At 47.0% G+C, this 14,655-nt stretch overlaps 1 protein-coding gene across 1 annotated transcript in view; it reads right to left on the minus strand.

Moving 5' to 3' along the window:
• The window catches only part of GPATCH1 (G-patch domain containing 1), a 48,939-nt gene that overhangs the window by 33,058 nt on the left and 1,226 nt on the right, over positions 1 to 14,655 (minus strand). Inside the window, exons 2-5 of the mRNA XM_032249136.1 lie at positions 6,917 to 7,051; positions 4,583 to 4,668; positions 2,213 to 2,373; positions 1,465 to 1,562 (exon numbers count right to left, since the gene is read on the minus strand). Coding sequence (XP_032105027.1) covers positions 1,465 to 1,562; positions 2,213 to 2,373; positions 4,583 to 4,668; positions 6,917 to 7,051 — 480 coding nt within the window. The remainder of the gene's footprint in view (positions 1 to 1,464; positions 1,563 to 2,212; positions 2,374 to 4,582; positions 4,669 to 6,916; positions 7,052 to 14,655) is intronic.

The raw sequence follows: 14,655 nt of genomic DNA on the forward strand, positions 1-14,655 counted from the left end.
CACTCTCGTTGCCCAGGCTGGAATGCTATGGCGGATCTCGGCTCACCACAACCTCTGCCTCCCAAGTTCAAGTGATTCTCCTGCCACAGCCTCCCGAGTAGCTGGGATTAGAAGCATCCACTACCACACCTGGCTAATTTTGTATTTATTTATTTTTTTTTTTTTTGAGACGGAGTTTCGCTCTTGTTACCCAGGCTGGAGTGCAATGGCGCGATCTCAGCTCACCGCAACCTCCACCTCCTCGGTTCAGGCAATTCTCCTGCCTCAGCCTCCTGAGTAGCTGGGATTACAGGCGTGTGCCACCGTGCCCAGCTAATTTTTTGTATTTTTAGTAGAGATGGGGTTTCACCATGTTGACCAGGATGGTCTCGATCTCTTGACCTCGTGATCCACCCGCCTCGGCCTCCCAAAGTGCTGGGATTACAGGCTTGAGCCACCGCGCCCGGCCGCTAATTTCGTATTTTTAGTAGAAATGGGGTGTCTCCATGTTGGTCACGCTGGTCTCAAACTCCTGACCTCAGGTGATCCACCCGCCTTGGCCTCCCAGAGTACTGGGATTACAGGTGAGAGCCACCACGCCCAGTCTTCACCTTACTCTCTTGAGTCGTGGCTGGAACTACAGCCACACTGCATTATACCTGGCTAATTTTTGTATATTTGATAGATACAGGGTTTCACCACGTTGCCCAGGCTGGTCACCTGGGCTCAAGGATCCTCTCACCTCAACTTCCCAAAGTGCTAGGATTATAGGTGTGAGCCACTGCACCTAGCCAGGAATCATTTTCTACCAGCACCTGCCCTACCTGGCAATAATGTGGTCAACGAGTAACCAATTCTGCCCCACAACATGAAGAACCCAAAAGGAATGACTGCTACCCTCAAAGAGTCACTTACAGTCTGGCTGGGGAGACTTAAGGACAAGAAATAAGTAAAAAGTCATAAGGTTAAATTGTGACTTTTGGGGAGGGTAGGAAACATGAACTCTCATATGCTGCTGGCAAAAAGCATAAACTAGTACAGCCTTTCTGGAAGCTATCATGCGTGATACATAAAAAGCCTTAGAAGACACACATACCACTGGGCCCAGCTATTTTGTTTAGTAGAATTTGCAGCCATTAAAATGTACACTCTTGGCCAGACACAGTGGCTCACACGTGTAATCCCAGTACTTTGGGAGGCGAAGGCAGGTGGACTGCCTGAGCTCAGGTGATGGAGACCAGCCTGGGCAAAATGGCAAAACCCTGTCTCTATAAAAAATACAAAAAATTAGCATAGTGGCACGTGCCTGTGGTCCCAGCTATTTGGGGAGCTGATGTGGGAGGATCACTTGAGCCTAGGAGGATGAGGCTGCAGTGCGCCCCAATCGCACCACTGCACTCCAGCCTGGGTGACGGACAAAGACCTCAAAAAAAACCAAAAATCACCCAGCAGAAGTGATGCCAGTTAATGAGCTAACATACATACCAGGTTTCTGGCGGCGCGGGCGTCTCTTTACTCGAGGACCAACTCCTTGCCCTTCCTTCCAACCCATTTTTCTTAGCAGTTCGAAACCAACGGATAATCTAGGATAGCAGGGCATTGAAAATGAACTCTTCAAAATAATGCTAACAAAGAGAATGAAATAAGCAGCTTTTGAGTTCCTGCTCCATTCCTAGACCTGCCTTGCCTGGGCCCTTGCCCTCACCCACGTGACAACTAGTGTGACCCTGCCATTCCAGCCACAGCAGGCTGCATGGGGGTACATGCCTAAACTGGGGAAGTCAATCAGATGTCTTCTCTCCCGGGCCTTTAGGATGAGCCCACAGGGACACTAGATAGTCCTTGCCAGGCATGTGGCCTGGGAATCTATGAAGGTCTAAGGCTGCCATATCGGGCCGCAAGCCCAGGAGCACAACAAGGAGATACACAGAAAGAGAGGGTAGAAGGAGGCAGACGAGCGAGGCTATAAGGTCGGAGGGGTGGCGGGAGAAGTCACTGCAATTCCTAACAGCGCTCCAGCCTCCGTAAACCCCAGCAGCACAGCTAGTGGCTGGAGTTCTTGATCTCTTGTACAAGGACAGTGCAAGACCCTTTCGGCAAAACCCCTTTTTCACTTAGACTTTGAGCCTAAGAAGGTTTGTCTTACTTGCAATCAAACTATCCCTAAGCAAGAGAATCGTATACATGCAAAACACCTGTGCTAAGATCACAACAGTCAGAAGGAAATGCTCACTTTGCTGGCGTTATGAGGTCATCAAGGAGGGTGGCTCCAGGAATAGGGGCCGTGGCAGCGGCCAACTGCCTGGCCTTTTCTCGTATTCTGTCTTTGGTTTTGGAGGCAAAGTCATCTGTGGTGACAATCGCTTTAGGTGCTATCCCAAATTCACTAAGATCCTTCAAAAAAAATTCAAACAGAATTATATTATTTGGAAAGTGATTAAACACAATACATCACATAGTTTTATTTCTGTTTTTAAAAAAAGTTAAAACTACAAAATTTAGGTCAGGATCAGCAGAGTGACAGATGTACACCCTCACTTTTTTTTTTTTTTTTTTTTGGGCAGAGTTTCACTCTTGTTGCCCAGGCTGCAGTGCAATGGTGCCATCTCAGCTCACCACAACCTCCACCTCCCAGGTTCAAGTGATTCTCCTGCCTCAGCCTCCCAAGTAGCTGGAATTATAGGTATGTGCCACCACACCCAGCTAATTTTACATTTTTAGTAGAGACTGGGTTTCTCCATGTTGGTCAGGCTGGTCTCAAACTCCTGACCTCAGGTGATCCACCTGCCAGCCTCAGCATCCCAAAGTGCTAGGATTACAGGCGTGAGCCACCGAACCCAGCTTCACACTGACTTTAGAACCTTATCCTCACACAAGGTAAAGCCAGTGGCCAAGGGCAGGGAATGACAGTCGCTGCTCATCAGGGCCACCCCAAGCATGACCAAGCTAGAAAGACAAGAAGTAAGGGCCATGTTCTTCTCGACAGTATCTCAAAGGTCAGCATGAAGGGGACAAAGCTTGGTGTCCCAGCCAGCGAGCATTTGCAAGTGTGTGTGTGCCAGGCCTGGAGTCAGGTGCTTTTGCCTTTACTGGGGCAGATATTGCTGGCTGCCTGTCCAGCCACTGTCATGCTTCCTCTTTCCTTGCAGAGCCCTGAGGTCAAGGCACCTGCCTTCCTCTGCACTGCCATGCACTGCAGGAGTGGTAGTCCCAGTGTTGGGGAGGCAGGGTTAGGAAGTTGGGCTTTGTGTCTTATCTAAGACAGTTTTTTCAGCCCATTTTCCTTGCCAGGGACTGTGTTAGGAATGGGCATGTAAAACAATTTGTGCAAGCAGATATAGAGAAAATTCTCCTGAGATGTTTAGTCGGAAATTTAAAAAAAAAAAAAAAGAAATTAAGAAAAAAGAGAAAATTCGTGGTAGGGCTTATATGAAAAACTTCTTTGCTCTTAAGAAAAGAGACTGTCAGGCATGGTGGCTCACAACTGTAATCCCAGCACTTTGGGAGGCCAGGTGGGTGGATCACCTGAGGTCAGGAGTCTGAGACCAGCCTGGCCAACATGGTAAAACCCCGTCTCTACTAAAAATACAAAACTTAGCCGGGCATGGTTGTGTACGTACCTGTAATCCCAGCTACTCGGGAGGCTGAGGTAGGAGAATCGCTTAAACCTGGGGGGCAGAGATTGCAGTGAGCCAAGACAGTGCCACTGAACTCCAGCCTGGGTAACAGACTGAGACTGTCTTAAAAAAAAAAAACAGAAAAAAGACCAAAAGGAAAGTTCTTCTCCTGGGCAGCATCAGCCTGGATGTTCCACCTGGAACTACTACAGCCATCCTGGAATCATGAGAAGCGGGAGTAAAAGGACAAGCTGCCAGCAGGAGACTGAGAAGAGGCCGCCTGGGGCCTCAGCAGCATCTAGACTTCTTGCTACGAGACATGTTTCCTTCTAGATGATGCTACTCAAAAAAGGAAGGAAACTTTCTTTTCTCTTACCAGCAGCCTAAAGTATGTTGATATGTTTTATTTAATCTTTCTTTTTCTTCAACTTTGAAGTTCCAGGGTACATGTGCAGGATGTGCAGGTTTGTTACATAGGTAAACGTGTGCCATGGTGGTTTGCTGCACAGATCAGCCCATCACCTTGTTAGGTATTAAGCCCAGCATGCATTAGCTATTCTTTCTGAATAGCTCTCCTCTCCCTCCCTATCTAATCTTCATCATGGGTGAATCCACAATCAGGTTTTAAGATAGCAGAAGTTTCATGTTAGTGCAGTCACTCACGGTTCCTTATTGCAATATGCCTGGAAGTTACTGTGGAAAGCGGCAGATCCAGAACCATGGATACTGAGCTTCTGGGGCAATGGAGGTTTTTCAAATAAATTGCCTATATATGACTTTCCCTTTCCACTCTTGATTTTAGAAACTGGACCCAGCATAGAATGCTCCTCCAATGAACAAGACTCCTCTGATGTACAGGACACTGTACATCAAATACCTAAAAGATAAAGCCTTACAAACAAAGAGGAAATCGTATGTTGGACCTTCTGGGGAGAGAAGGCACTTACAGCAACCAACTATACATGTCCCACCAGCTAACCACCCACCTCTTCATCCATGAAATCTTCAGGACCAAGAACAGATTTGCCTGCTCTGTTCTGTCGTGAAGACACGAAGGTAGAGGGTGTCCATCCTGAAAGAAAAGAGTTTAGAACTTTACAATCCTAGAAGGAATCTAGGCAATACTCAGGGTACCAAGTCCAAGGACTCAACCTGGCTGGTCCAAGGGCAATGGCTGTGCCAGACCCCCAGTTCCATCAGACACTGGAGTCCTATAACTAACACCCTTTTTCCCTGACCATGGTTACCGAGCATGTGCCATATCTACAAAGAGGGAATGTTCTGGAGGTCACATATGTCTGTAACCTCTGCACATAAAGTTGTTTAGTTTTCTCTAAGAGTGATACACCTTCCTGATTCTCTTCAAGGGTCTTGTGAGCTGAGACATCTGGGAAGGTCTACTCTCAGTAGGCGCACCACTGCACTAAAGCCTGGGTGACAGAGTGAGACCCTGTCTCAAAAAATAAATTAATTAAATAAAATGGAAAGGCAGGATGCAGTGGCTCATGCCTGTAATCCCAGCACTTTGGGAGGCTGAGGCAGGTGGATCACCTGAGATCAGGAGTTCTAGACAACCCTGGACAACATGGTGAAACCCCTTCTCTACTAAAAATACAAAAATTAGCCAGGCATGATGGTGGGCGCCTGTAATCCCAGCTACTCAGGAGGCTGAGGCAGGAGAATTGCTTGAACCCAGGAAGCAGAGGTTGCAGTGAGCTAAGATCTCACCACTGCACTCCAGCCTGGGAGATAGAGAGAGGAGACTCTGTCTCTAAAAATAAATAAATAAGTATATAAAAACACATTGGGGCCAGGTGCCGTGGCTCACACCTGTAATCCCAGCACTTTGGGAGGCCGAGGTGGGTGGTTCACAAGGTCAGGAGTTTAAGACCAGCGTAGCTAATATGGTGAAACCCCATCTCTATTAAAAATGCAAAAACTAGCCGGGCACGGTAGCACGTGCCTGTAGTCCCAGCTACTCGGGAGGCTGAGGCTGGAGGATCTCTTGAGTCCAGGAGTTCTGGGCTGTAGTGTGCTATGCTGGTTGGGTGTCTGCACTAAGTTCAGCATCAGTATGGTGACCTCCCAGGAGCGGGGGACCACCAGGTTGTCTAAGGAGGGGTGAACCGGCCCAGGTTGGAAACGGAGCAGGTCAAAACTCCTGTGCTGATCAGTAGTGGGATCATGCCTGTGAACAGCCACTGCACTCCAGCCTGGGCAACATAGTGAGAGCCTGTCTCTTTTAAAAATAAAAAATATATATAAAAAAATAAAAATACAAAAATTAGCAGGGCGTGGTGGCGGGCACCTGTAGTCCCAGCTACTTGGGAAACTGAGGCAGGAGAATTGCTTGAACCCAGGAGGCGGAGGTTGCAGTGGGCCAAGATCACACCATTGCATTCCAGCCTAGGCAACAAGAGCGAAACCCTTGTCTCAAAAAAGAAAGTACATAACATAAAAGATTTAACTGATTCTTTTCCCCAGGTAGGGAGCACCGAAGAGCCAGTCTTGCTGTGGTCCCCAGTGTCTGAGTATCTGGAGAGGGCACCTGGTGACTCTTCCTCAGCACTAACACCATGCTGGCTCCTTAACTTCTCTGACCCTTGGTGGCCTCATCTGCAAGATCCCTGTGACATTTGCCCTCCTCACTCACTGAGTCACGAGAGACAGTCAATGATTAACTGAAAGATTCTGTGTAAGAATACTTTGTGAATGACAACACACAATAAAAACGGAAGTCATTATCATCATTTAATCATCTGATTAGAAGGTATGTATTTTTGAAGCCAGGTGTGGTGGCTCACACCTGTAATCCTAGCACTTTGGTAGGCCAAGGCAGGTGGATCACGATGTCAGGAGTTCAAGACCAGACTGGCCAACATAGTGAAACCTGGTCTCTACTAAAAGTAGAAAAATTAGCTGGGCATGGTGGCATGCACCTGTAATCCCAGCTACTCAGGAGGCTGAGGCAGGAGAATTACTAGAACCTTGGAGGCAGAGATTGCAGTGAGCCAAGACAGTGCCATTGCACTCCAGCCTGGGCAACAGAGTGAGACTCCAACTCAAAAAAAAAAGGAGGCATGTAGTTTTTAAAATATGTGGCATGCTCCTGTAAACCCAGCGAATTGGGAGGCTGAGGCAAGAGAAATGCTTAACCCGGGAGGCGGAGGCTGCAGTGAGCCGAGATCACACCACGGCATTCCAGCCTGGGTGACAAAGCAAGACTCCGTCTCAAAAAAAAAAAAAACAAGGGTGAGGTAGAATCAATATTTCGATCATTTGCTTTAATGATATAATAGCTGTAAGTAGGAAAATCGTACCTTCTTTTGAGCCAACAGTATTAAAGTATCCGGCAGAGAAACCTCCACTAAAGGCCCCGTGGAATCGTTTATACCTTCCTTTTTCATCTCTGACAGTCTGATCCTGAAGAGGAATTGGTTTCTTTGGTCTTTCACCTAAAAAAAAAACAACACGTTTTTCAAATGAAAAAGAGGGTAGGAAACGGTGGGTTCAAATTTAGGGAAAATGTCACTTTTTAAACATAATAAATTGTTTACTTCAAATACAACCATTTAAATTAAACTGTTATTCCTAGACTTTACTACTCTATATAGCCTAGAAAACAGTATATTTTATAAGCTTATGTTAGAACTATGGCCTGCTTTTCCTACTAAATTCCATTACAAAACCTGATCAACACAGTGAAACCCTGTCTCTACTAAAAAATATAAAAATTAGCCAGGCATGGTGGCGGACACCTATAATCCCAGCTACTCAGGAGGCTGAGGGAGGAGAATCGCTTGAACCCAGGAGGTGGAAGTTGTGGTGAGCCAAGATTGTGCCACTGTACTCCAGCCTGGGAGACAGAGCAAGACTGTCTCATTTTTCTTTTCTTTTTTTTTTGAGACGGAGTTTCGCTCGTTACCCAGGCTGTAGTGCAATGGCACGATCTCGGCTCACCGCAACCCCCGCCTCCTGGGTTCAAGCAATTCTCCTACCTCGGCCTCCTGAGTAGCTGGGATTACAGGCACCCGCCACCATGCCCATCTGATTTTTTTTTTTTTTTTAAGAGATGGGGTCTCGCTATGTTGCCCAGGCTGGAATGCAGTGGCTATTCACAGGCACGATCCCACTACTGATCAGCAGGAGTTTTGACCTGCTCTGTTTCCGAACTGGGCCATTCACCCCTCCTTAGGCAACCTGGTGGTCCCCCCCAACCCGCCCCACACCCCCGCTCCCGGGAGGTCTCCATATTGATGCCAAACTTAGCACAGACATCCGATAGGCATAGCGCACTACAGCCCAGAACTCCTGGGCTCAAGCGATCCTCCCACCTCAGCCTCCCGAGTAGCTGGGACTACAGGCATATGCCACCGTGCCCAGTGACTCTGTCTAATTATATTGTCAGGAGAATTCAGACAGACGAAATTGAAACCTCTGACTTCAAATGAAGGGTGCAAGAAGCTGGGGTGGCAAGTGGCAAGGGAAGAAACACTTCCATACTTCTTCTAGAACTTCACACCATCCCTGAATCTGGAATGTTTCCTTTGGTATTGCCCATTTTCCCCAACTCCTGAGAGTTTCCTTAATTTCTGTGTGTCTCCTGATTGCACAGTGTTCTTTAAACCTTATTCCTTTTCCTATTTTGTTGAAAGGGCTGCATTGTGACACCACACAAGTAAGGGAATTTAATCTAACACATTTTAGGCCTAGCCTAACAATTCCTTAGGTTTAAAGTGCCAGGTACTATGGGACAATCTACTGCCTCATTTTATCAACTGCAATTCAGAATCCTAAATTTATTTAAAATTTTTTAAAAATAAAAAAAATCAAGTTATTTTCGGCCGGGCACAGTGGCTCACACCTGTAATCCCAGCACTTTGGGAGGCCGAGGCAGGTGGATCACCTGAGGTCAGGGGTTTGAGACCAGCCTGGCCAATATAGGGAAATCCCATCTCTAATAAAAATATAAAAATTTGCCAGGCGTGGTGGGACACACCTGTAGTCCCAGCTACTCGGGAGGCTAAGGTGGGAGAATTACTTGAACCCAAGAGGCAGAGGTTGCAGTGAGCCAGTCACACCACTGCACTCCAGCCTGGGTGACAGAGCAAGACTCTGTCTCAAAAAAAAAAAAAAATCAAGTTATTTTCAAAGGTTCAGAACAAGAAGTAGGTTATACAGTGGCTAAGGGTATGAGTGAGTCACAGTGCTCTGGAGTCTGGAGTTTCTTTTTTTTTTTTTGAGACGGAGTTTTGCTCTTGTTACCCAGGCTGGAGTGCAATGGCGCGATCTCAGCTCACCGCAACCCCTGCCTCCTGGGTTCAAGCAATTCTCCTACCTCAGCCTCCCGAGCAGCTGGGATGACAAGTTGTACTACCATAATCAGCTAATTTTTGTATTTTTTTTTTTTTTAGTAGAGACGGGGTTTCACCATGTTGACCAGGATTGTCTTGATCTCTTGACCTAGTGATCCACCCGCCTCAGCCTCCCAAAGTGCTGAGATTATAGGCGTGAGCCACCAAGCCCAGCCCAAAAACAGACATGATACTAATGGTAACAGCTACTTCATAGAGTTGCTATGCAAATTAAATGCCTATAAGTACTTAGCAAGAAGAGGAAGACACAAGAAATTATTTATTTATTTATTTATGAGATGAAGGTGGTGGCTCATGCCTTTAATCCCAGCACTTTGGGAGGCCAAGGCAGGCAGATCACTTGAGGTCCAGGAGTTTGAAACCAGCCTGGCCAACATAGTGAAACCTCACCTCTACTAAAAATACAAAACAGGCAGGCACAGTGGCTCACACCTATAATGCCAGCACTCTGGGAGGCCAAAGCAGATGGATCACGAGGTCAGGAGTTCAAGACCAGCCTGGCCAATATGGTGAAACCCCGTCTCTACTAAAAATACAAAAAGTAGTTGGGCATGGCGATGCACATCTGTAGTCCCAACTACTCGGGAGGCTGAGGTGAGAGAATCACCTGAACCCAGTAGGCGGAGGTTGCAGTGGGCTTAAGATCGTACTCAGAACAACACTCTGTCTCAAAAAAAAAAAAAAAAACGGTTGGGCACGGTGGCTCATGCCTGTAATCCCAGCACTTTGGGAGGCCGAGGCAGGCGGATCACAAGGTCAGGAGTTTGAGACCAGCCTGGCCAACATAGGGAAACTCTGTCTCTACTGAAAATACAAAAATTAGCTGGGCATGTTGGCACAAGCCTGTAATTCTAACTACTCAGAAGGCTGAGGCAGGAGGACTTCTTGAACCCGGGAGGTGGAGGTTGCAGTGAGCCAAGATTGTATCACTGCACTCCAACCTGGGTGACACAGCAAGGCTCTATCTGAAAAAATAAAAATAAAATAAACCAATTAGCTGGATGCGGTGGTGCAAGCCTGTAATTTCAGTTACTTAGGAGGCTGAGGCAGGAGAAGTGCTTGAACCCAGAAGGTGGAGGTTGCAATGAGACAACGTTGCGCCACTGCGCTCCAGCCTGGGCGACAGAGCAAGACTCCATCTCAAAAAAAGAGATGTAGTCTCACTCAGTTACCCAGACTAGAGTGAAATGGCATGATCTCAGTTCACTGCAACGTCCACCTCCCGGGCTCAAGTGATTCTCCTGCCTCAGCCTCCCAAGTAGCTAGGATTACAGGTGTGAGTCACCACACCTGGCCAAGAGCCCGGATTTAAAGACCAAGAGATCTGAGTTCAAACCCCCTTCTAAATTAGCTAGGCATAGTGGCGGGCTCCTGTAGTTCCAGCTACTTGGGAGGCTGAGGCAGAAGAATCGCTTGAATCCAGGAGGAGGAGGTTGCAGTGAGCTGAGATCATGCCACTGCACTCTAGTCTGGGTAACAGAGTGAGAGTGTCTCAAAAAAAAAGGAAAGATTTAACATCTTGAGGAAGTTACTTTTTTGCTCTAACCTTTAGCCTCCACAACTGTAAAATCAGGGTAATAAAGAAGCCTTTCTTTGTAGGGTGATAATGAGGATTAAATATCATATGTAAACAGCTGAGCACAGTCCCTGGCATTGGGGAATATCAGTTAATATCAGCTTCAATGTCTTTTCTCTCTAAAGGATGAAGTTACAGTGTGGGTCCCATAACCCAAATTTTCACCTTTTCTTGGAAATGCAGTACACACATTCCATTACTATATGTGCACTTGGCATGATTCTTGGCTAAGGCAGAGCTTCTCAGTCTCAGCATATTTTGTGCTGGAGAAGTCTTTGTTTCAGGGGAATTGGTCCGTGTACTGCAGGATGTTCAGCAGCATCCTGGGCCTGTGGTAGCAGCTTACAAGCATGACAACCAAAAAGGTCTCCGGGCATTGCCGACTGTCCCACTGGGCTAAGGTAAGAGGGAGCAGGTGCTGCCAGCGCTTAGTGCTATTCTTTTTTTTTTTTTTTTGAAACGGAGTCTCGCTCTGTCACCCAAGCTGGAGTGCAGTGGCACAATCTTGGCTCAACCTCTATCTCTGGGTTCAATCAATTCTCCTGCCTCAGCCTCCTGAGTAGCTGGGATTACAGGCGCACACCATCACACCCAACTAATTTTTTGTATTTTAGTAGAGATGGGGTTTCACCAAGCACCCGGCTGCTTGGTGCTATTCTGAAGTGCTTCTGATCTGGAAGGGGAGACAAAATCTGCAGACAACCAAGTGGAACCTGTGGAGGCAGATGATGAGGGCCAAGCAATGTGGCCAACTAGCTCCCACAGGGCTCCTAAGGAGAAGGCACCACCTCTAACCAGTGACGGAAAACTCCAGAGAGGAGGTGGGTAGCATTTTAACCAGGCCATGTCCTAATTAAAGCTACTAATTCCTTCCTTTAGTATATATTATCTCATTTATCATACCCTGATAAGGATACTAATTAAGTAACTTCCCTGAGACTCACAGCTAATAAGCACAAAGGTGAAACCAGATCTCAACTCTGTCTTCAAGCCAGAGATGCCTCCTATACTGTTCCTCCCTCTCATATCCCTGCCCAAAAGTTCAACAAGCCCCTGGATGGCTAATGGTTAGATTTTTTTTTTAAGGGTCGGTAGGGGGGCCGGGTGTGGTGGCTCACACCTGTAATCCCAGCCCTTTGAGAGGCCAAGGTAGGAGTGATTTTAGTCATTAGTAGCAGTGGTTTGAGACCAGCCTGGGCAACACAGTGACACAATTTTTAAAATTAACTGGGCATGGTGGTATAAGCCTGTAGTCCTGGTTACTGGGGGCTAGGGGATGCTAAGCTGGATCACTTGAGCCCAGGAGGCCAAAAATACAAATGCAATGAGCCATAATCATGCCACTGTACTCCAGCCTGGGAGATAAAGGAAGACTCTGTCTCAAAAAAAAAAAAAAAAAAAAAAAAAAGTGTACTGAGGGCATTGCCATGCAAGCAGCCCTCTAGACCCTCAGTGTAGAAAACTGAGCACAACTCTCCCCTTTCTCAGGACACTCAGAGCCCAGCAGAAAAGACCTGCACGCACCGGAGTGCTTCTGACAATAACAAGGTCTGCAACATTAGCCACCATTAGGAAGGGGCAGAATTTTGATAGCTGCAGATAGGCACACAAAAGAGGCACTGACTCCCGTCAGGAAACAGGAGGGATAAAAGGGCAAGGTCAGGTGTATTGAGAAAGTGGTCCAGGGAGTGAGCGGAAGATGGAACCAGAAAGGCTGACAGGCCGGGCGCGGTGGCTCACACCTGTAATACCACCACTTTGGGAGGCTGAGGCAGGCGGATCATCTGAGGTCAGGAGTTTGAGACCAGCCTGGCCAACAGGGTAAAACCCCATCTCTACTAAAAAAATACATAAATTAGCTGGGTGTGGTGGCATATGCCTGTAGTCCCAGCCACACCCAGCCACTCCCTCCTCTTGGGAGGCTGAGGTAGAAGAAGCGCTTGAACCTGGGAGGCAGAGGTTGCAGTGAGCCGAGATCATGCCACTGCACTCCTGCCTGGGTAACAAGAGTGAAACTCCGTCTCAGAAAAAAGGCGGACAGTGCAGGGGGCTTTGAACATGGTGTTGCAAGGTTTATGGTATGTCCTCGGGGGCAAAGGAAGCCACAGGTAGTTTTAAATGTGAGAGGCACAGCATCAAGGAGGGGGAAATTGGCCCTAAAATTAAGCTGGGTATAGAATGGGCTGTAGATAAGAATCTAGAACCAAGTGGAAGTGTCTAAGAAAAGAATAGATAAGTATCTGGCCCCTTCCTTCCAGATTAGAAGGTCTATGTGTCTATAAAGTTCAGCCAATGTCACTAGGCTCCCTGGCTAACTCTTAATTTAATAAATCTTTCTGTCAGGGCTGGCAACTTTAATTAAAATAGAGTTATCCTCCACCAATGCCTATCTAACCTGTCGCTAACACTTCAAAGCAAATTAAAAATAATTATTAGTCTAGTGTGTTATATTGTAAAATATAGACAGAGTACATTTAGACTTCAAAGTGCTTAGAAAACTAGCTGGGCACAGTGGCTCATGCCTGTAATCCCAGCACTTTGGGAGGCAGAGGTGGGCAGATCACCTGAGGTCAGGAGTTCGAGTCTAGCCTGGACAACATGGTGAAACCTGTATCTACTAAAAATACAAAAAATTAGCTGGGCATGGTGGTGCGTGCCTGTAATCCCAGCTACTCAGGAGGCTGAGGCAGGAGAATTGCCTGAACCCAGGAGGCGGAGGTTGCGGTGAGCCGAGATTGCGCCATTGCACTCCAGCCTGGGTAACATGAGTGAAACTCCATCTCAAAAAAAAAAAAAATGCTGGGCACTGTGGCTCACGCATGTAATCTAGCACTTTGGGAGGCTGAGCGTTGCCTGAGGTCAGGAGTTTGAAACCAGCCTGGTCAGCACAGCAAGACCCTGTCTCTACAAAAAAAGAACTTGGGATAGTGAGTTAAAACAGAGATATCTTAAGGAAATGCAACAGCTGACTTCAAACACATAAAAAGCATTCAGAAGACTAGCTTTTCTCAGACTTTTGTTTCTTCTTTTTTTTTAATTTTTATTTTTGTAACAGACAGAGTCTCATTACATTTCCCAGACTGGTCTCAAACTCCTGACCTCAAGCGATCCTCTCACCTCAGCCTCTCAAAATGCTGGGATTACAGGTGTGAACCACTGTGCCTGGCCCATTTCTCAACTTTGTAAGCAGAGGGTAGAAGTAGGGCCAGTATCCAGCAGAAGTTTCTTTCAGAACTGTCTGTAGGAAATAAAAGGGGCATAAGTGGAGATATCCCAGAAGAACAATCAGCCTTTCTCAAGGGTGAGAAAAGAGAGAGGACCCCCACCAACAGGAGGTCTACAAATAAATTGTGGCCCAATGATTCCACCATTCTTCCTCTGCCTTCTTCACAGGTCTAGCACAGCCAACAGCCCTTACATAATTTGCTGAACAAGTCAAGTCATTGAGTGGAACAGACCTGAAACACAGGAGAGAACCTTGATTTATCTTGCCCCTCACCCCACATTCCACTAGCAAGTACGATCAGCTCTGCTTTCAAAATATATCTCAAGTATGGTCAACTCTGCTTTCAAAATGTATCTCCACCCAAACTACCACACACCACCACCACTGCTAACTGTCCCGTCCATGCCAACATCGTCTTCTGATCTCCTTTTTTTTTTTTTTTAGACAGAGTCTCACTCTGTCACCCAGGCTGGAGTCCAACAGCCCGACCTCAGCTCACTACAACCTCCATCTCCTGGGTTCAAGCAATTCTCCTGCCTCAGCCTCCTGAGTAGCTGGGATTATGGGCACCCGCCACTGTGCCCGGCTAATTTTTGTATTTTTAGTAGAGATGGGGTTTCATCATGTTGGTCAGGCTGGTCTCGAACTCCTGACCTCGTGATCTGCCCACCTTGGCCTCCTAAAAGTGCTGGTTTTACAGGCATGAGGCACCGTGCCCAGCCTCCTGACCTTTTTGCTAATCTCCCTGCTTCATCCTTACCCTTCCCCAACCAGTATATTCTCAACATCAAAGATAGAACAATACTAAAAATTGGCCAACCACAGTGTCTCACGTCTGTAATCCTAGCAATTTGGGAGGCAGAGGTGAGAGGATCACTTGAG

Source organism: Sapajus apella, unplaced genomic scaffold (assembly GCF_009761245.1).
Source record: "Sapajus apella isolate SASKATOON/1434 unplaced genomic scaffold, GSC_monkey_1.0 scaffold68, whole genome shotgun sequence".
Lineage (NCBI taxonomy): Eukaryota > Metazoa > Chordata > Mammalia > Primates > Cebidae > Sapajus > Sapajus apella.